At 46.4% G+C, this 22,542-nt stretch overlaps 1 protein-coding gene across 2 annotated transcripts in view; it reads left to right on the plus strand.

The window, feature by feature from the left end:
• Positions 1 to 22,542, plus strand: part of slit3 (slit homolog 3 (Drosophila)) — a 198,108-nt gene that overhangs the window by 16,814 nt on the left and 158,752 nt on the right. For both annotated transcript variants that reach the window (XM_076149098.1, XM_076149099.1), the window contains exons 3-4: positions 1,737 to 1,808; positions 5,845 to 5,916. In XM_076149098.1, coding sequence (XP_076005213.1) covers positions 1,737 to 1,808; positions 5,845 to 5,916 — 144 coding nt within the window. The remainder of the gene's footprint in view (positions 1 to 1,736; positions 1,809 to 5,844; positions 5,917 to 22,542) is intronic.

Consider the following 22,542-nt stretch of genomic DNA (forward strand, 5'->3'; position numbering starts at 1 on the left):
TGAGCTCAAACAAGTAAATTTAATATCCCCCTAAGTATTTCCTTAACTTGTTTGCAGAGTCCAAGTGCTGAGTTCCACCACGAGGCAGCGTGACATCATCGTACGTTTTCTTTAAACGGCTTGAAAAGAGTCTTAACACCGTTGGGTAAAACGCTGATTAGACACATCACACATGAAATCAATACATGTGCGTTTCCTTCATCTCGCCCGACTCTCTGATGATGATTAATGTCTGATACTCCATGATATAAAAACAATACCTCACCCGTGCGACGTGCCAATATTGGTTCCCAGCACCATGTGTTTGGCCTCACACGTCTTTCTAAACTACACGGAATAACGCAGCATGCGCTCAATAAGCAAATAGTTTCTCAAACGTCAGATCCTTTTTAGCGCTCCAGACGGTTTAAAAGACGTCTTATCAGAAAAGTAGATTGGTTGCTACGGGTTACGACGACCTTTTAGATTCCTGTCCAAGTCTCTGCCAAATGACTTTCACAATCTAATTTATACTTCAACCCCCGCTGTCACCAGTGGCACCCACAGTGTGCCCACAGTGTGACTCGTGCTTGTGTGTACAGCTGTGGGTGTGTTAAGCTCCAGCACGCACGTGTGTAATGAGTTTATATGACAAGCGGCGGATTAATGTCTGGAATAGAAGCTGCATGTCTAAATGTTTTCTTTTGAAGGAATATTCATAATGGAGGTCAGGCCAAAACAATTGATGGTGATTCCACATGGCAGCCCAGACAGCATCTCTCCACTCCGCTCTGCTCGGATTCGGCTCCTTTAGTCTTCCTCGGATCAGTCCTTCGTTCACTCAATCCGTCTTGTCGTTCCGGGGTGTGTTCCATTTGCTGTCTGTGTTTCTCCTGCGTCTATCTTTCTGTCGATCGGGCCTCTCTCTCTCTCTCTCTCTCTCTCTCTCTCTCTCTCTCTCTCTCTCTCTCTCTCTCTCTCTCTCTCTCTCTCTCTCTCTCTCTCTCTCTCTCTCTCTCTCTCTCTCTCTCTCTCTCTCTCTCTCTCTCTCTCCCTCTCTCTCTCTCTCTCCCTCTCTCCCTCTCTCCCTCTCTTCTCTCCTCCTCCTGATGCTGTCACTCTTAACGTCTCTCGACAGAAACTCTAAACACGCGCATCTGTGGAGATGTTCCCCTTCCTTCTCTCCGTCCCATCTGGAAAACCTTCCAGCATCACTCCCCCCTGAAAACATGAAAACACACTCATGGCAGGGGGTAAGGGGGTTGGAGGGGTGCGGGGGGAGGTGGGGCGGTGGGATATGCATTACATTTGGAGCATCACTGGAAGTAGAGTAGAGAAGAGAAATGAAGATGTCCACTGAGATGGACGAGCGAGTATGACATGGCTGTCTGCTGCATGTTTCACACTTTTTGTCCATTCTTTTTGATGTCTAGTGCAGTCTTTTCTTATTTATATCTCTCTCTTTATTTCACTGTAGCTGATTTGACTCTTTCCACTGGGCAGAACAGGAGATCTTCTGTGATTTATCCTTCCTCTGTTTTCAAACCAAACGTTAGTCTGGATACAAATACAGAACAAGACATTCCCTCCCTTCTTCTTGACAGCTCTGCTCAAAGTGCCCCGGAGCAAGATACTCGGACACGCTAACACATCAGTGACATTTTAAATGTGTCAATGCTTACTCAGCTATGTGTTACTGCTGCTCTCGGTCTCACTGTAATCTCTTTTTCTCTCTCTCTCCCTCTCTCTCTCTCTAGCCATCTGGAGGACAACCAAATCAGTGTTATAGAGCGAGGAGCCTTCCAAGATCTCAGACTGTTGGAGAGACTGTAAGTGCACCACAGCATCCTCCAGTGTTGTCTGCGTCTGTGTGTGAGAGGCACTGTGTGAAAGCGAAACCCCTGATGTAATGCTCTGTCGAATTCTGAAAAGCCACAAGTCTTCACACACACACACACATACGTGCGCACTTCTACCACATACACTCACACACTCCAAAAACTCACTTCCACACACTTACTTCCTACTGCTGTCTTTCCACTTTGCTAAACATACACTCACCTTTGACTTCCTACTGCTATCTGTCTGCCCTGTCCATCCTGTCAGACACGCACACGCACGCACACACACACACACACACACACACACACACACACACACACACACACACACACACACACTCACACTCACACTCACACACACGCACACGCACACACACACAATCACACACACACGCACACACACCTGGATGATATCCAAGTCCATCCACCTTACACACCACCTTGGAATCTCGCAGAGATCTTGCATTGTCGTGCATGCACTTGTGTGTGCGTGTGTGTCCATCAGCTCACACCAAGGCTCTATGTCAACAGAATTGAGGTGTCAGTGCATACACAACACTTCTCACAGAGACACACACACATGCACAGGCACACCTGCGTGTTTATGACCCTTCTGTGTGGGCGGGAGACAGCTTGTAGGAAGACATGCTTCCATGTTTGTGCTGCAGAGTTCTGAAGCTGCTGCTTAACATGAGGTTAGAGAGTACACACACGCATACACACACTCTGTGTGTTGAAACCCCCTGAAACTTACGCAGTGTACACACGTTGCCATCCTTTACTTTTCGGATCGTTTTGCTTTGTTGATGTGGCCTGATTAACTAACCACAGTTGTAAAGCCAGTTTACTGAGCCGCTGTGTTCTTCTTCTTGAAGGTTTTAGGTCATTAAATATGAATTATGTGTAGTTTATGTTGCAGCCATTCAATTATTAAACCAAGTGTTTGCGCCAAGTTTTGAAATTGGCACTATGTCATTTTTGGCACCTTCAAGGATTGTGTTAATACACAATATTCACATTACAGGAAGAGTTAAAGGCAAACATGTTGAAATTAACATATTTGGAATCAAACTATTTGTCTCCCTTTTCATTTGGCAATACTGGTGTCGAGATTGTAAAGGAACAAGAAGAGAGATGTACACGTTGAAGCTTTGGCTGTTATGCATAAGTGGGAACATAAACACGCAGGCATGCAGACAAGAGCTCCTCTGACACTGAGTGAAGGCCTGAAAGATGAGTGGCGGCAACATGTGTATCTTGTCTCCTAAATGGAGATCGCACATCTGATAGGGGAAAGTGAGAGGCGACGGGCTGCTTTAATGTTAAAAGCCTCTTTAACGCAGTGTGTCAGCAAGGGTCAAAGGCTGCGAGTGAAGGGAAGGAGGTCAGGAGGCTAAAATTGTTGTCTGTCAGAACTCGGCAGGGAAGACGGTGCAGAGAGAAGTCACATAGAACGCACCCTTTGTGCCGTTAGAACCTATTTCACAGGATGCATGTCAACAAAAATGGGAAAAGGGAGAAAGGTCGCCGAAGTGAAGATGCACGGCGGTGCTGTTTTTCTACATTATTCAGCTGATACCGAAGTGCTTTGTAAAAATACTCAGTTCACAGCATCTGTGATGGGCCGGGGTGAAAGGTCAGGGATCAGCGGGCACAGTGTTGAGTCAGTGTGATTTATGGAGTCGCGATGTGAAAAACAGCACGCGTTTATGTGTTTGGCCCTTCAGGCAAAAGGCTGTTCAATCCTGTCCAGGGATGAATTATAAATTATTGTAGGTAATTAAAAGCTTAGTGGGAAATGTGGAGTGGCGACATCCCATAATAACATTTCTGATTTCACGTCAGAAGCGGCACACGTGTATGCAGAGTGAGCACATAAGTAACACTCTTCACACACTTCTCCTCCTTTTTTTCATTGTTTTCCTACCAATGTAAAGTCTGAAACCTCTAGATTCTGCGGTCGCGCTCCACTGAGACTCCGGTTCCAAACCATTTCTTCTGGATTTTATTGTAATTCTGACTAATAACAATAATTTTCCACATATTAAAAATACAAGCCGCAGTCTTGTGGCCTGGTAATATTTCAAAGGTTCCGAGAAGAAAATAATAATCAGTTATTATTTAAGAACACACAAAGGATTCTGCTTTTTAAAAACCATAAGTATTTTCTGAGTGAAAGCTGTAAGATGAGTCATAAGTGTAATGGAAGAGTAAGAGTAAGGGTCAATTATTTCAAATGGTGGATATCTCTTTCTGGACGCCAGCTTTCTTTCCGTTGGTGCACGAGGGAGTGAAAGTCGGAGTCTTATTATCATTATCACAAGGGTTAAAAGGTCGACGTCTGTGTCTTCTCCGGCGCAGATTCAACCCGCCGACCCCCGTGACCCCTCCGCCCTGCGTCTCCTTGCTTTTTCCTCTCCACGCCTCATTTCTCAGCGCCCAGCTTTTGGTAGCGCGATAACACCTCCACTCTCACTCACTCACTCACTCTCTCTGTCTCTGTCTCTCTCACTCTCTCTCTCTTTCTCCCTCTGTCTTTCTCTCTCTCCTCGCAACGTCCTCATCAATCTGCGCTCCAGCCGACTCCACCCTACCACAGACACACACATTCACACACTCGCACACACACGCGCACGCAGACACGTCACTCACACTTCCCCTCACATGCGCACCCATTACGCATCGCTCTCTCCTCACACACGTCCCTTTCTGCTGCTCCACACCGTTCTTCTTCTGCGTTTTCCCCGACGTGAAATAACTGCCACATGTTCATTTCGCGTCACTTCGACCCATTCAGACGTTTTACAAGCAGAATATAGGAAGATATTGGGCGTAACCCAGTGCTTTCGCCTCTGTTCACATACTAAAACCAGTTCCTTTTTAAAGTGAGCAATTTTACAGAATGTCACGATTTTCAGGGAACTTACATCAGAATTAGGTCAATGACATAGTTTTTCCCCCTTTTTTTGGTATAATGGACTATTTTCAGCAATAAATTGGCATACCAGGTCTGTTAGTAGTCCAATAGGCTTTAGAATAGACCCTTACAGAACCACAGAACACATCCTTGGAAGCTGCTCAACATGAAGTTTCACCTTTAGTAAATTGCTTGCATGTACACCGTTGCCTCAGAGAAGTGTTTTCCTGTGACATTTTACCCTCAAACTATAGCATTTTAAGTCACCTCCCGCTGCCTTTTCACATCACTTCATCGCTCGGGCTATGTTGCCTCATTACGTGGAGCAGCTGATGTTGAGGGGAAATAACAGTACCCCAGGAAAAATGATTTTCATTCAGGCTAAATATCACAGAAACTGCTCTAATAAAACAAACAAAACAATTTATTCACACAATTCTTCATTGCTGTTGTGCTCTTGAATGAAACATGGCAGTTGTGTTCCTGTCTACGCTGGAGGAAGCTCCAATCTGACCAATCAGCATTGTTGGCTCAACCCCAACAGGTCATCAACAGTATATACAGAATAAGTTTTAAATATTAAGTACAATTCATACATATTACCCTCAGAATGGAGTAAATACATTGAAAGTCTTGCGTCCTCAGTGACCTGCTGTTTCTGTGGAGCGAACTGGGTGAAAGGTGTGTTGTGCCATGATAAAGGATGTTACACACAGACGCCAGAAAGCCAAAGCTCGACCCTTTCCTCCTTTCACTCTCAGGTCAAAACACATGAAGGGACCGTGCTGATAACTGACTTACAGCACGATAACCTGCAACATACACACACACATACACAGACACACACTAAATTCGACATGATAACCCGCAGGTCAGGATCACAGGAAACCAGACAGACTCTCCCATGAGTTTGATCTTTGAACTGCAAGCCGCTGACCTTCAGGGTGACACAGGAGTCAGCTGGTGGATGATCCTGCATCCACATTCTATGTGATTGATCGGTGTGAGTGTGTGTTTAAGTGTGTGTGAGTGATGGAGTTTTTCTTTCTGTGATCCATTGAGTTTCTCTCTCTCTCTCTATCTCTCTCGCCCCATTTCTCTCCTCAGACGCCTGAACAGGAACAAACTCCAGATCCTCCCCGAGCTCCTCTTCCAGTCCAACCCCAAACTGGGACGCCTGTGAGTACACACCTCCCTCTCCTCCGTTGCTTTCTTTACCCAGCTCACTCTCTCGCTCCGTTTTCTTTTGATGTGTTACCCGATCCGTTCCAAAACACGGCCGTGTTGTGATGTCTGAACTTTTATCCGGGTTGAGGGTTTGAGTCCCGCGCCAGGTGACACAGTGCCGCTCTGTGCTCCTGTCAAGAGGCGAATAAAGTGTGTGAGTGCATGTGTGCGCGTGTGAGTGCATGTGTGCGTGTGTGAGTGCATGTGTGCGTGTGCGTGTGTGTGTGTGCGTGTGTGTGTGTGTGTGTGTGTGTGTGTGTGTTTTGCAGAGGTGAAGGTGTGCCTGGAGTTAATGTTTTGCTTGGCCTAGCGAGGAGTTTTTTTATCCAGGAATATTGAGTTTTCCCATCATATCCAGAGTGTACGAGCAGGTCAGACCGATGCAGAGAAGCCTCCTACTTGCTCTCTTTTTGAAACACACTCTATCCCTCCCCTTCTTTTCCATCTCCCGTTACCAGCCACACACACACACACACACACACACACACACACACACACACACACACACACACACACACACACACTTCTCTCTATCTGCCCCAGGTGTATCCTCCTCTGTCTCTCTCTCTCTCTGCTCAGGTTTTCTGTTTGTCTTATCCACTGCGAGTGTCTGTCAGGGTGGGTTGAAGGTTGAAACACCCTCTACACTTTATAGCTGTTTACATTGGATCACATTCAACCGAAGCAAGCGGGACACATGCACACACACACACTCACACTTCCCCTCCTGCCTTAATATGTGTGCGTGCAGTGGCCCCCTGCTTCCTTTGACTGATGTTGATCGCTGTTGTCTGCATTGTCGGGCTTCTATGCATCATCTTATTGATCCCATATTGGTTTCTATTCGTTGGTGTGCACGTGTGTGTGCATGTGTGAGGTTTGGATGGAGGAATATCAGCAGTGGGACTTGAAACATCTCAGTTTTCTCACTGTTTCATAATGTTTCCATCAGGCAGAAAGCCTTTGGAAATGAACGCGAGCTCCTCTTGTTTAAAAAAGTGCGTGCTTGTTCTTTTTTGTGTGTTTTGACATTATTGAATTATTGGGCGTTCCACTTGATCGGACGGCTTTATTGCAAAACAACTACACACTTGAAACACTGGTTGCTTTTCAGTTGAAGGGATCTGCTTCAAAGGTGTTTCAGTTGGACGACTTTAATTTTGAAATGATCTGATGACCTTGCGTCAACAGTGTGTGTCCTCCTTCATCACACCTGTCATACCTAATTAATCCACGTGACCTTAATGTCTCAGAGCCTTTTTCGGAAGAGATCCACAACTTTTTATTTTGAAATAAACTCGAGGGAAACTGCAAAAAATAACCAAAAACAACAAAATTGGTCCTAATAATAGCAGTTATAACAGCCACAATAAATAGATTTGTACGTTTCTGCAGCAATTTCTGATTCTGATTTGCTGTGTGTGTGTAGAGAAGCCACAGGGAGATCAAATCCTCTCGGCGGGTTGGACGCAGACAAACCTCTATTTAAACCCCCCCCCCCCAAGCCAGACTGATAGTGTGATTCATATGTATTTGTGGTGACGCGTGATGTATTGCCGAAGACAGCGAACGAGACTCCAGCGTCTGAGAGCAAATTGTCATTTACGTCAGCTGCGGCTTCCAGGATCACACACACACACACACACACACACACACACACACACACACACACACACACACACACAGTCAGAACCCTCATCTGGGCTCCCTGTGCGTGAGACACACACACACACAAGCACACGCACACACAGAGACACTCATTCATGAACATCCTCTTCTTTCTTTCGTTCTCTTCGTCTTCGTCTTCGTCTTCTCTTTCTTGCCGTTTGTCTGAGTGACATTCGTATTTCCTCCATCGCTTAGCGCGCCATTCTATGAAAACCCCTAATTGGTCTCGATAGCTCTTATTTATGGCCGTTCTAATAGGATTCCCCATAGAGCTCTTAGACAACTCCGTAAAAGAGTGGAAAGGGCAAACACGTTCCAAACTTAACATTATAAATCTTGCCTTCTTTATATCCCCACTTTTGCCACCAGCGCAATCTAAATTACAGTGTCTGGAGTTTCCTCCCCTGCGTTTTTTTCTCTCTCCGTCTCTCTCCAACTTTTCCCATTTCTTCGCTACTTTTCATCCTATCCAAGCCGTGCGCGCAGGATGGAAGCCGACATGAAGCGCTTGGACGAGAGCGGGAGTGTGTGGAGGAGAGGACAGAATGACAGCCGGGGAGAAGCGATGAGGGAAAAAGATTGTGCGAGGGGAGACTGATGGGGAGAATAGCAGCGGGAGAGTAAGAAGGAGGAGACGGGGAGGCTTGCCGGTGGCTTTGCTGGTTTGGGTTCGTAACCTTCCCCTCTGTCAGCCTCGGTTAGATATTAAATGATGGCAGTGTGATAGGAATTACCTCTTAACCCCCCTATTAAGGCCCTGCGGTCTGAGGTTTGGAGAGGGGAGGAGAGGGGAAGGAGCTGGACCAGCATTAAGGGAAAACAGGCGGGGGGGGGGGCTCAGAGGTTCTGCTTCGTCTTGAGGAGGGTGGGAGGTTGCGGGGTAGGAGGTATCAGGCTAGATAACGGTCTTTACCAGAGAGTCTGGGACAATGCAGGACAGAGACGGATGGATGATGGGTATTGAGGATGCCGGGGGGAGGCTGAAGGAAGCGAGGAGGAAGAGGACAAGGGTAGGGTAGGGAGGCTGTGGCCACAGTAGGTGGGGCTCAGCGGGGGGGTGTGGGGGTCTAGGGGGAGGACAAAGATGGAGGAAGATAGCAGGATGGTGAGATAGATGGATGGAAGGCTGGAGTCTGTGGGTTTCAGTGTGTGCAGTCTGTGGTCGTTCTCCCCCCACAGTTTGCAGACACTGTGGTCCCACAATACACACAAACACACATACACACATACACACACTACGCTTGAGCTCGAGCGCAAAACATTTATGTGAACCGAAAATGAAGTTCTGGTTTTCAAAAGCAACATGGCCCGAGATGGAAAGGAAAGAAAAAAAAGAAGCCACTGGGTTGGAGTTTGTTCCACTTTATCATGGAGCTTTACATCGCTGAGAGCCTGGATGGATGTTTAGGCTACTGTCTAATAACGCTGACCCAGACCCAGGCCCCATGCTGTTATCTTCACTTTATCCTCCGGGAGCTTGTCTGTGTGAGAGAGTGTGTGTGTATTACAGTGCCTCAAATGCACCGTGTGTTTAGAAGCCGCATTTGGTTTACTGCCAGTGATAGACATTGAAGCAGCAACATCCCCACCCCCCCTCCCCACCATTAAAGCAGCTCGGGTTTCATTTGATTGCCTGGCATGAGAGGGGAGACGGCCGCGAGAGGAAGATGAAAAATGAGAGGAAGGTCGGACTTGAGCGATGTTTTCCCCCTTTTCTCCCCTCGCCGCCGCAGCTCCAGAGGGGAACGTAAGATGCTGAGTGTTACATAATGACTTTAAATGATCAGGACCTTATGAAGACTGATCGGTGTGCTCTACAAACGAGATCGATGTCGCATATCGGTTACAAAAAGACGTTGATTAAAGTTAGAGCTCTTTGTAGCCTAATGCAGTAAATAAAACGTATTGTGCGTGTTCAAGAAGGAAGCGGCAGCCCATAAATCTACTCTAACAATGTCATTTTGATGCTTTTAATGCTCTTATTTAGTCTGTTGCTCCCATTCTTTTAAGCTGCCCTGCTGCCTTCACTGAACCCCATAAAATAGATCACAGCAGGGACCCCGACAACCAAACACTCAGCGAGGCTTATGGAGGCTTAATGGGAAGAGACTTTCTGACTAGGGAGTTACTGGTGAAGGATGAGTGTCTTTATGGAAGTTTCTCCCACCCTACTTGCTCACCAGGGGTTCAAAAATCATCATCTTACATCAGAAAAGTGTAAATTCAGGTGAGGGCAGGAACAGGGGGGGGTTGAACGTAAGAGGACCAAGCTGTGGCGCGGGGGAAGTGAAAGCAGCACAGAGAGGAAAAGGAGCGAGTCTAATGGTCATTGAGTCATTCCTCGAAACAATCCCAGGACGAATGAGTGGACGGTAATGAGACATGCTGTTCCTGCTGTGTTTCGGCACCATTAGGCTACCCTTGAGCAAGGCACTTAACCTTCAAATGCTCCAGTAGAGCTTCCAGATGTGAGGAGAGACGCGGACGTGACCGCGCCTTCCCCGGGCAGTTACTGTAAACGCAAGTTAGCCAAGTTGAAGTCGCCGGGGAAGAAGAGTGAGGACGGAGAGAAGAATGAAAGAGGGAAGGAAGGGTAGAAGAGTGGGGGGGGGTCATTTGAGATGTCTTTTCCTCCTAATTAAGTTAATGGAGAAAGATGAGGAGGCGGCCTTTAATCTTGGCTAATTGTCCATTTAGAGGCGACTGCCAGAGTTTACCTGCAGGAATGTTATTGTTAGTGTTACAGGAAGTGGGTGGACTCTGGGCGCGCTGTGATTGGCTGTGACGGACGCGGCCTCAGAGCCCACCGGTGAACACGGTATGGAAGTGGAAAGGGCAAATGTAAAAAAAAAACTCAACTCACGTGTGTCTCCTCCTCTGTACTCTTGTCTCTGTGGGGACAGATCACTCATTGCTGTCTCTCGCTCGCTCTCTCTCTCTCTCTCACTCACTCACTCACTCACACAGAGAGCAAACAGCTTTCATGTTTGTACTGCAGTTAGGAGTCATACCATTGTTTTATAACCAGGCTCCAGGCCCTCTGTTTGGTTTTCACGCCACTGGGTACCGGTGAGAAACAAATAAGTCCCAACTATGCACAAACAAACACACACACGCACACACTCTACCTCTATGTCACACACTAAATCAGCACCACACACTCTTATATACTTTATATGCAACACACACACACCCAACTACATTATGCGCTAAAAAAATACAAACTCAGTTAGCTGCACCATAAGGCTCGTTGGTCCTGACACGCAGCTGCACCACAGGGCTCATTCACTGCACTACCTGGCGTTTGCATATTAAGTAAGTATTAAATATGTCAAAGTGGCAACACAAATCAGTCTCCACCATAAACAAGAATCAAAGGAAAAGTGGGGCCGACACATTTTCTCATTTGTTGCTGTGTGTGTGTGTGTTCTGTCAAGAAGCTGCACCAGGAGGCTCAAAGCTGCACCACAGAGCCTACGCCGTAAATATTAATAAATCATGCAGTTTTTAAGATTTATAAACCGTCCACGTTGCCTGTCCTGGATGACCTGACTTGATTATCTCTCAAAGTGTGTTTTCGTGTTTGCGCCCACATTTATGTATTATGTCTTTTGTAACATTGTGAAAAAGTGTTCACTCGCTCCTGTCTGCTCTGTCAGGCATAATAAGCCAATACAAATGCATCACATCCACGCCACCCTGCAGTGAGAGCATGCAAACAGCTAAAGGTCCTACATTTTGTGTGTGTGTGTGTTGTGTGTGTGTGTGTACCCCCGTGTGGATTAGTGAATAAAACAAGCGAAAATCTGTTTCTAGTGGAGGAGAATTCATCAGCCAGGGGGTCTTAAAATTTGCGGCTCCAACACCTTCCTCCTTCTGCTGCCTGTTTCAGCAGCTAGCCAGCTAAGCTCGGCCGCCCGCGGGGGCCAGAACCTATGAAACGCTGGTGGGAGGCTGGGGGCCTGCAGATTTAGTCTTTTTTTTTCCTTTTTTTTTTTATATGACAAAGAATTTTTATAAGTTTGCACTGAAATAGCGCAGAGGCGGCATGTGGTAGTGATTTCACCTCCCAAATAAAAGGTAGGTTAGACGGGGGGAAGCAGGCGCGGAACGGCGAGTGTACGTAATCCAGGGACTTTTCCGTTGACCTGTTTACGCTGACGGGACGGGGGAGTGTGTGTATCGTATCTGTGTGTAGTTGCAGTGTGAACTAGTTTGCGTATTTGCGTCAGTGTCTACGTGAGTGTTTTTGCTTAGATATTTGTATACTGTATGTCTCGTATCTGTTTGTGTATGTCTGCTTACAGTATGTGTGCGTCTTAAAATTTTCTGCGTGTGTTTGTGCGTGTGTGTGTGTGTCATACGCATTTTTGAAGACACACAGTGAACATGATCCCGGTCCAGAATGCACTCACACACTGTTTGTTTAATCACAATTTAGGTTTACATGAGAACGCTAATCAAAAGCAGACTTGGCTCCCTGGAAAAGTGGAGGAGGAGGATGAGGAGGGGGAGAGGGAAATAGTGGAAGGAGGGAAGGAAGAAAGGAGGAGAGAGTGAGAGAGGAGAAGGTGAATGGTGAGGCATGAGAGGAATTGGGAGGATGGGAGGGGAGAGAAAAACAAGCCTGGGTGACAGGTGAAGACAGGACGGGGAGGGATTGAAGGGTGAGCGGAGGTGGGGTGAGGGGGGGGGGGGGGGGCGAAAGAAAATGGGGGAACAGGGGGGCAGGGGGGGGACGGGGCGGGGAGGGGTGCGAGCTGAAGAGAATAGAAGCTTTTGTTGATTGTTGACCTGTTTTTCCTCCTTACACACTGGACTAATGATCTGGCTCTGATTCCAATGCTTTATTTTTCCTAACGGATGCTTTAAAAACCTGGCAACTGGCAACCGGCTCCTGGTGTGTGCGCGTGTGTGTATTTGTGTGTGTGTGTGTGTGTGTGTGTGTCTGCGTGTTTAGGAGGGGTGGGCAGTAGTAGTAGAGCTGAATGAAATCATACACAATTCACTCCATCACTGACAAAAGTTTAACCACTACGCAAATGTTATGTTCGCCATAATTATGTTCATATGTTAAAATTATATAAAAGAGGTTTTCTTTGCCTGAAGAATTCTTCCAGTTTTATGTCACTGCTGCAGTTCCTTTACAGTAAAACTCCCGTCGCTCTCTCTCCCACTCTCGCTTTACAGACTCTTATGGTTTCCAGAGCAGCGCCGTCAGTTAGCATGAAGGAAAACGCAGTAATGGAAAGATCAAATATTTCAATTCAACGCAGAGCGCCGTTAAATACATAAGGGGAAACATTACACGGCATAACTATTACCTGAAGGTCGTCATGTGACACGAGCTACCATAAACCTATGAGTGACGTCATCGGTGAAATACTTTTGCCTCCCTTGCAAATGTTTCAGCATTGTGGTTTGATTTAATCGTTCGGTACTCCTCATGTTGTAAACCTTGCTGTCTCTCTCTTTAAGGGTCGGCTATCTGATTTCAAAATAAATCTCCTCGGGTGTTGTAGGAGTCGAAATCCGACCTGCAGTTGTCTGCCGAGTTATGGTGATGTCACCCGAGGGTGCCTGTCTTCAATCTCCTCCAGGATGCAGCGTTTCCAGGTTATTTACTGTAAGGTGACATGTGGGCCGAGAGTTGTTATTAATCGATGCTCATGTACGTGTGTGTGTGTGTGTACATCTGCGGGGAGACACTGTGGTGTGTGTGTGTGCGATCTGAATAAACTTAGGTGTGTGTGTGTGTGTGTGTGTGTGTGTGTGTGTGTGTGTGTGTGTGTGTGTGTGTGTGTGTGTGTGTGTGTGTGTGTGTGTGTGTGTGTGAGTGAGAGACATTAGCCAGTTCCAGCCATGCCGTCTGTAGTCATAATAATGGTCAACAGTGACACATAGTAACTTTGTGGACCTCACACAAAGCACAGGAAAGCTACACAAAACCTCCTCCGACACACACACACACACACACACACACACACACACACACACACACACACACACACACACACACACACACACACACATACGCTCACACACATATGCTCACATAGGCACGCACACACACACACCAGGAGAGACACGTGTAGGTGTCTAGAGAGTCATACATTTATGTGTTAGGGCCTCCAAATCTGTGAGTTTGTGTGTCAAAGTGGGACCTGTGATTTATTCTGTTTAAGTAAAGTCTGATTGTTACAAATGAGCCCAAACTGTTATTGCTTCGGCATAATCAGCGTCACAGACACACAGAGGTGTGTGTGTCATTCTACATGCAAACAGTTTTTGTGCGCGCTCTCTCTCTCTGTCTCTCTGTGTCAAACACACACACACACACACACAGAGTAACAGAATCCCTACCGGTGTATACAGTGACCCACGTGCACTCCAGACCCACACAAACAAACACAAACCAGTTCTGTCTCCCCTTCCCTCTCCCGCCATCTGTCTCTCTCTCCGTCACACAAACACGCGCTCGCACAAAGGCTTTGGTGTGTGTGTGTGTGTGTGTGTGTGTGTGTGTGTGTGTGTGTGTGTGTGTGTGTGTGTGTGTGTGTGTGTGTGTGTGTGTGTGTGTGTGTGTGTGTGTGTGTGTGTGTGTGTGTGTGTGTGTGTGTGTGTGTGTGTGTGTGTGTCGCAAACCGTCTCCCACAAGATTTAAGCGCTCAGTAAGTTTCGAATAAAAACGGTGAAAAATGTTCGTCTGTAACACATTTCCCCCTTCGTCTTTGAAGAAGTGTCTCTTGCTGGGGCGTCCGAGCCAGATGACACAGCACTCAGACCGTGTAACCTTAAATCCATCCAGTCCCAACCAAAACGGGCGCAATCCTGACAGCATTTGTAGCTCTTCTCAGCCGAACGGAGATTTAATGGGCCGAGCGGGGAGTCGACTCTGAAACGCACCTTTTTCACATTGTTGCACGTTTGCCTCGGACCCCTTGAAGCAACACGGGGTGGGAAAGCAAAGCAGCAAAGCATAAAACAGATTAGGCCGCGTTGAAATGCCTGTCAAATTTCGAATCGCTACAGCTTAAAGGATTAAATCATCACTCCATCTCGTACGTTTAAGAGTTCTACAGGGTTTCTAAATCAAAGTTTTTCTGTTTGTCATTATGTTACTATGGTGTAACACGTTGGCTTCAGAGACTCCACTCTGGAAGCTGGAAGCTGGAAGACTGTCCTTTGACATCATCCCTGTGCCGTTTTGAGTTGAGTCAACAGCAAAAAATAACCAACATAAGCCGCTACATCCAACGTTTAAACATCATTAAATCATCACCGCATTTGAGTTTGAAACCTTAGAGTAAACACTGCAAAACAACAAAAAAAGAGAAAGACCTCCGCTGAGAAGATTGGCAGGTTGTGCCGACCCTTATCCCGGCGTGCAACCATGTCAGATTTGGCTTCCGACCTGCTGGATTCGCTTTATGGCACCAAACTGCGAGTGAGCGCGGCGTTCTCCCAGCAACAAACCGGAGCTGAAGTTTGTAGTGTTGTTGATGGAAGTGGCAGATAGCAGCGAAGTCAGAGCTGATTGATAAATCGCTTCCAACATGTTTATCCTCCGCAGGGAAAGAGAAATGCTTTGAGCCAGCGGCCAAGGATGGAAAGCCGCGGGGTTAATGGGAAATGCTGTCATCGTTTTAAGAAACATTTCCACTAATAATAAGACCCAAGCTACCAATCATCTTGTTCGGTAGCTTCAACTCAATTTGGATCGGATACACTGAGATGTGGTCATTGAGTATCTATCTATTGGTGAAATCTCACCGCTCCCTGTACACACACATACACACACACGCGTGCAACAACAACAAAAGTGAGTATACCAAATATCTGGAGTGTCAGCAGGCCATGTAAACACAATTTATACTGAGCCAGAGCCTCTTCGGCGCTGTACTGTATGTACACACTCTGCTCCCGGGGCGAAAAGAGAGAACAGAGAAAGAAAAGAGAGAGAGAGTAAGAGGGAAGGAGATGAAGATTGGAACATGTGTTAAAGAGATGCGGATATACGGCCGATCACGGCAGAGAGAAGCCGCACTGGAGGAAGGGAGAGGATTGTGCGAGGAGGAAATGAAAGCCTCAGCAGACAGATGGATAGAAATTGAGTAGAGGTAGTGAGAAAGAGGAAGAGCGAGAGAGAGAGAGGGAAGAGAGAGGAAGAGCGTCCCCACATGAATGGGGTGAGAGGAGATTTAACCAGGCCTCCTCTAAATACAGAGCACCGCAAAGCCACTTTAAACCATGTCGAGATATATTTATACTACATCTCTCTCTCTCTCACTCACACACACACACACACAGAGACACACAAACACACACTTGAAGACACACTTAGGGGATGGAAACCCAAGTCAGTCTCAAACATGACTTTCAGACTTTTCAGATGTTATTACGCAACAGTTGGCCCTCCACCATCGCAACTCCGGACGCGGAGCTTTGAACTTTAAAATAGTTTTATATATTCACTTTATTTGAAACATATAGAAACGATGACATCGTCCCCCAAACTGCACCGAGGCTCATTTCATGTTTATAGGCCATCGCTTGCTTCTGGTGGCGTTTTTACAGTCGCAGTAAAGGGATACTGTCATTTAAAGAAAGTTTATTTTGTCGGGAGAATAAATGAAAAGATAATTGTGTGGGAGCGAGTGGGAGACGGTTATTTTAAGGCTGTGAAAGATAATTAAAGATGCTAAAAAGCCCATGACGGTTTGTGTATGTTGTTCAGATCTGGAGTTACAAACACGAGGGTTTATCTTGTTTGGGTTGGAAATTCTTCTCACGCCGGAGAATGTGTGTAGACATCACTGTTTGCTGTGTCTCTCTCTCTCTCTTTCTCGCTTTCTCTCATTCTCTCTCTCTCTCTCTGTGTGTGTGGGGGAGAGAGAGAATAAATATAAAACCACGAAAACACCCTGTGCCCTCTTTCCTTTTCTTCTCTCTTTTGTCAATCCCACTACTTGACCGATTTTGACAGGTTAACGACGGACCAAATGACAGAGAGAGAGAGAGACATGTAGAATCCATAGGCAGGGACACATGAAAGACGTGAAATGTGTATTTAGAAAGAGACGAGTAAAAGAGAATGAAAGACATCATGCAGAGCGGCAGCCTATGTGTGTGTGTTTTTCCTCTGCAAACCTGTCATGCTGCATTTCGGTCACTTTTACACGCTGGTGGTGTAACCCTGTGGCCCCTGTGTGACCATGTCAGCGGGCCTGTGAGAGCTCTGTGTGTGTGTGTGACTCAAAGACAATAGTCTGCAGCGGTCTGCCCGCTAATTCCAAACCTCACTTTATGAGCCCACCAAGTGGCCACAGGCTCCAGCAGAAACCAACAGCATGGCTATAAATCTGCCCACCGTACCGACATTTTCTTTCATAGTTGACCGTGTCTTTGCGTCTTGTTTACCTGTTTGGACCTGAAACAACCAGCACGAAGAAGAAGAGGGTTTAGTTTTAAAGACGCAGATCTCTGTTGCAGTTTTGGACGAATAAACCAATTGACAAATGTAGGAAACAACTCAACACAGATCAGTTTAATTGTCTTGGATTATTATAGCCTGATACCAGTGGTGATTAGGTACATTCATACTTTGCCAACAGCCGTCAGAGCCCAGCTATTTGAATAACGTGCCCCCTCCAGCCAATCCCAATCGAGCATTCTGCTTGGCCAGCTTATTAAGTGGAAATGGTACTGCTTTAATCATAGTCATTCAGGTGGAATGGCGAGTTTGTTTGGTTAGTTGTTCCAAGGAAAAGGGGAGGCAGAACCCAAAAACAAAGTTCTAAGTGCCAGCAGGAGAGTGGAATGATGGCAGGAGAACGTTTGATGTGTGGAAAAGTTTGTCTCCACTGCTTAACGTCAATAAACAGTCGGCTGAAGTTACCAACACTGACAGAAGAGAAATAAACGAGGAAGAGGGCACACGCAGAGAGAGTGGGGGGTGGGGGGGGGAATGGGAGCAAGAGAAAAAGAGACGGACAGGAGAGAGGGAGAAGTGGAGGAGAGAGAGTGAGAATGAGGGAAACATGCGAATGAGGGAGAGTCGGCTAGGAAAGGGACGAGAGGTCGAACGAGGGAGAGGCTGGGAGAAAAAGATGGCGGGAAAGAGAGCGTGTAACAGCGAGACCAGAGCAAATAATCAAGTGACCGAGAACGTGTGGGAGAAACACAAACTCCAGCCTTAGACACGGAGGAACTGACAGAGCTGGTTAGAGGAGGAGAGAGAACAAGAGGGCGAGCGAGGGGGCTAGACGGAGGACGATCAAAAAAACGCCGGCAAATAAATGCCGGCACCAGTTAGTATCAGCGAAACACCAAGCTAAATAAACGGCCACAGGCGTCAAGTGGTGCAGAGCACTACTGAAGTCCGCACCACCCACCGCCTAGTGGCCACTTTCATGTGGTCACTTAAGAGATGATGTCACCGGCCCCGCTCCTTGGCTGCTTTTCCACCGGCCCGCTGCGAACGCTCCAGCTCTTCCCCCCCTCCCCTCTCTCCCTCACTGAGGCTCAGGGAGCAGCGGTGGCTGATTGACACCAGATTTCTCCATCTGGGGCCAGCGACCGGAGTGGTAGTTAAAGATGCTGCGTGTTGTGTTTGAGCATCAGTAAGTCATTAGCGCAATAAAAATTTCGAGCCGCAATCTAAATACCTTAAACAAATGAAGGCGTCTGCGAGCAGATGAGCGACCTCCCCGGGCCTCAGCACGCACAGAGGGGAACTGCAAACTCTCTCTGCTTTTGGACCAGATATACATACAAAACATAAACGTCCCTCTGTTGGACATATTAGATGGAAGTCTCCTGTATGCTCACTTTGGTGTCCCAGCAGTATACAGTGAGTCATACCACCGCCACGCCAATTTGATCATCGGGATCATTGCTTCACGTATTCCGTAGTGTCTTGGCACTGCTTCCATTCCCGAGTGATTTCAGCTTCCCTTGTAAATGTATTCTGATCTTTTAGTTCTGCTCCGTGCCAGTGTTTGGTAATGCCGGTTCGTCTGACCAATCAGCAATGGTCCGATTCGCAGTTAAAGATCCTGAAGAATGAGAAAACTGTTCAGAAACTGGACTCAAATGGATCAGAATTCTCACAACAATCACTGTAATCCTCAGATTTGATCAAACTTATGTCACAGCCGATTTCAGGACCCTTTTGCAGGCAAAGACACGGTTCTGTTAAAACAAATAACAAATCCCCGTCGTCCACTTTGAGCAGGCATAACGATTCACACACACACACACACACACACACACACACACACACACACACACACACACACACACACACACACACACACACACACACACACACACACACACACACACACACACTCGCACAGCTGTGTGTGCTGCATCTGTAGTGCCAGAGAGAGACAGATCTGACCTGCCTGTCAGTTTGTCTTCTATACCGCAAATAAGTTTGTATCCAATGCAAACACACACACATACTGAAGTGATACAAAAATAACACTACACCAACTACTGAATACAAATGTCCACATGTATTGGCTGGAATAAGAGCTGGAGCAGAACTAACCTGTGGTTTACTTTGATTTTCTGTATTTAAGAGCTACTGCTGCTACTTTTTGTCACGTTTGGTGCTGCGGTCGGGTTCTATCTCTATATTTCTCCACTTGCTATTTGTCTTGTCTCTGCTGCTCGCTCGCTTGCTCGCTCTCTCCCTCCCTCCCTCTCTCTCTCTGGCATATTTGGCATTTCTTCCATATTTGCCGTGATGAATCAAGTCTGAGTCACGCGGACATGTGGGTTTCATTACACCGTCTTTGTAGTGTTATTAAGATGAACGAATGCACACACGCACAGTCTGATACACCAACGTAGACGCAGGAACATATGAACGCACATCTGCAGGAATCTGGGCGCATGTGGTCGTATAGTTTTATGGAAGGTGTCTGGCCGCTGTTGTAAGGGATAAGCGTAATGTGTGTGTGTGTGTGTGTGTGTGTGTGTCTGTGTTTGTATGTGTGTGTTCATGCCTGTGCGAGGCGTCATCTCTACCAATCAGACAACACAACAACTCGTAATTGCGCCTCACTTTTTTCCCCTGCCTACACAAATCACCAGCGGTCAGTCTGCAGGGTGTGTCGACGTTGTTTTGCTGATGGGTGTCACCGTCCAGAGGCGTCGCTGATGTCACGGCCTCACAAACACAAAGGATTGTGGGACGAGAGGGAGGCGTGAGGAATTTAACATTGTGGACTTCAAGAGACCACTGAGATGCAACAATGTGTGTATGTGTGCATATATTTGAGTGGGTCACATGCTCGTCTATATGTTAAGTGTGTGTGTGTGTGTGTGTGTTGGGGGGGAAATGCATTAATGTGTTGGTTGACGTACATAGCTATGCTCTGAAGCTGTTCTGATTTCAATTAACAGTCTCGTTAATACACACATACGCAGACAAAGACACACTCCTTCCTGGAAAACCGTGGACCCACCACACACACATATATGGATTATGTTTTAAGTAACGGGAATCAGGCTTTGAACGCACACACAAACACTCACACACTCACTCACTCACACACAGTCAGACTAGCCTTGATGCCCAATCACTTTGAAGACCGTGCCAAGTCTATCATGGCAGACAGCATGTGTGTGTGAGGGTGTGTGTGTGTGTGTGTGTGTGGGTCGTGATCTCATCATCCAAAACATATCAGAGTGCATAATTGCAGGCCTCTGGCTGTCCAGAAACATCTTGTGTAGTGAAGGGGAGTGTGAGTACTCACATTTTTTGGAATAAATGGTTGAGAGGTTCAGCTTAGCGGTTATCGTGGCGTTATTGTCATGACGATCACATTATCATCATTATATGATTCCTTTCTTCTTCTCTTAAATTCTGGCACTGTAGCTGTGTTTTTGCAACAGAAGTGATGTCAAAAGAGTGATGTTTGTCCTCATTCTGCAGTGAGCCCATGGTGCCACAGCAATGTTCTCTTTATTCCAAACAGGCTGCATTTTTCTACATCCTTAGAAAAACTTTGATAACCTGGATGTAGTTTTGGTTGCTGTTCTGTTGTGAGTACGTGTCAGATCTTAAGCCTCATTATGATCCTCAGCCATGTCTGCGGCCCACACGTTCTCGTATTCCTCTCCCAACCAGCGCACACAACTGCTTAAGCAAATGCAAAAACTTGACAAGGGCTTTAAACAAATCTGAGGCGGTTTCCACTGTTTCGTTGCTTCAATCAGGATCAGTTACAGAACCGACTGTTAGTTTCAGATCTCCTGCTTGAAGCATTATCATTGTCTCAGTTTCAGTGTAGTTTTCATTCTTATAATGGGTAATTGCTGGAGTAACTACACAACTACACAACAATCACTGTTCAGATGTAATTCCAGTTCCAAGTATTGCCTAACTGGATAGAGCAGCGTTTGCTCACTTGGGGATATGTGTGTGTTTGTGGAATGACAGTACCAGACAATAAGAAAGGGAGGGGAGATAAATGAGAGAGAGCGGTGAGGAAAGAGGGACACGAGAGCTAAAGACAGAAAGAGCAAGTCAACAGTCAACACCAGCATAAATCACAATCCCTTTATAATTCTTCATCTCTTCCTCATGCGTTTTGTCTCCTCTCGTCTCCTCTGCTCTTTTTTTTCCCTCGCAAAAACATGCGTTGCCAGGGGGGTTGGCGTCCAGAGAAGTCGCAGGTCATCTCATACACCATGTAACTCTGACATTCCTACAGATATAGATCATGTTGGAAATGGGCTGGCCGCCACAAAAGCATGCAGTTTGAAATTTATCACTTTAAAAGGGGATATGTTTCACGTAGTCGTGCAGAAGACCTGTCTCTTTTTTTTACACCCTATGTTTGCATTGTGGAGCAAAAATATTTTATGTACCCAAATATTTGCCCACTGTATGTAAAAATCCAGTGTGGCTAAGTGCGAAAGGTTATACAATTAATTAATTTCCTTCATTATTTCCTTAATAGTTTGTCATATTTCTGTCTGCACCAACCAGAAAATAATAGCGTCTTTGTGAATCTTTTTTTTGTACGTCTCTCACAATCAGGGTGAGATACAATCTTCTCGGTTGTCTCCTTGGTGGATGTTTGGGATAATTGGAGTGCCTTCCAGGCCATTGTCTGGCTGTTCGGTTCAAGAGGTTGACAGTCGGCGTTCAAGCCCTGTCAATGAGCTTTGTGATTGCTCGGCTTGTTCGTAATCCGTCTTCATTTCAGCGCGTGTCCCTCTCGATGTGTGTGCCGGTCTGTCTGTCAGCCCCCCCCCAAAAAATATAGCCGTCACGTTTCCTCGCTGTTAATGAGCTCCTAACTGTGAACAGTCTGTCTCTCCCTGCAGAGTCCCATTCATTTGTACAGTGAGACCATTAGCGGCTGGAAATGACAGCTCTTCACGTGCCCGGCCTGTCCCGGCATCTGGCAGCTCTTGTGCACTGTGTGTCTCCGCCGGGACACTGAGGGGGGAGTCGCTTTCCAAGTCATCTGTAGTTTGATCAATGTATGTGGATTCTCGTCGCACATTTGCCAGATATTTTTCCTTACATTAAAATTAAAGATTGCATGTCACTTTGCCAAAGAATAGCAGTTTGCGAAGAATTGCTGTAACCATGTCCTCATTGTTGCTATACTTGTCCTTTCTCATTCATTTGATGATTTGCCGTGTATGGGATGTGTGGCGTCTTTCAAAGCAAAGCACCATCTGGTCCAATAAGTAAGTCATGTATAACAACATTTCAGGTTTTGCCATTGCACATAAAGTCTGAAATGCAGTTCAAAACACAGAATAGCAGCATTAATGCATCTCATTTCATGTGTAATGTTAATTCTTTGGTTTGTGCAACTTCAGAGTTGGACCTACACTGACCTCCAGGCCCGAGATGTAAATCCTGCCATCCGTTTG

This window comes from Genypterus blacodes, unplaced genomic scaffold (assembly GCF_046128005.1).
Source record: "Genypterus blacodes isolate CSIRO-AG114 ecotype Tasmania unplaced genomic scaffold, CSIRO-AGI_Gbla_v1 ptg000044l_1, whole genome shotgun sequence".
Lineage (NCBI taxonomy): Eukaryota > Metazoa > Chordata > Actinopteri > Ophidiiformes > Ophidiidae > Genypterus > Genypterus blacodes.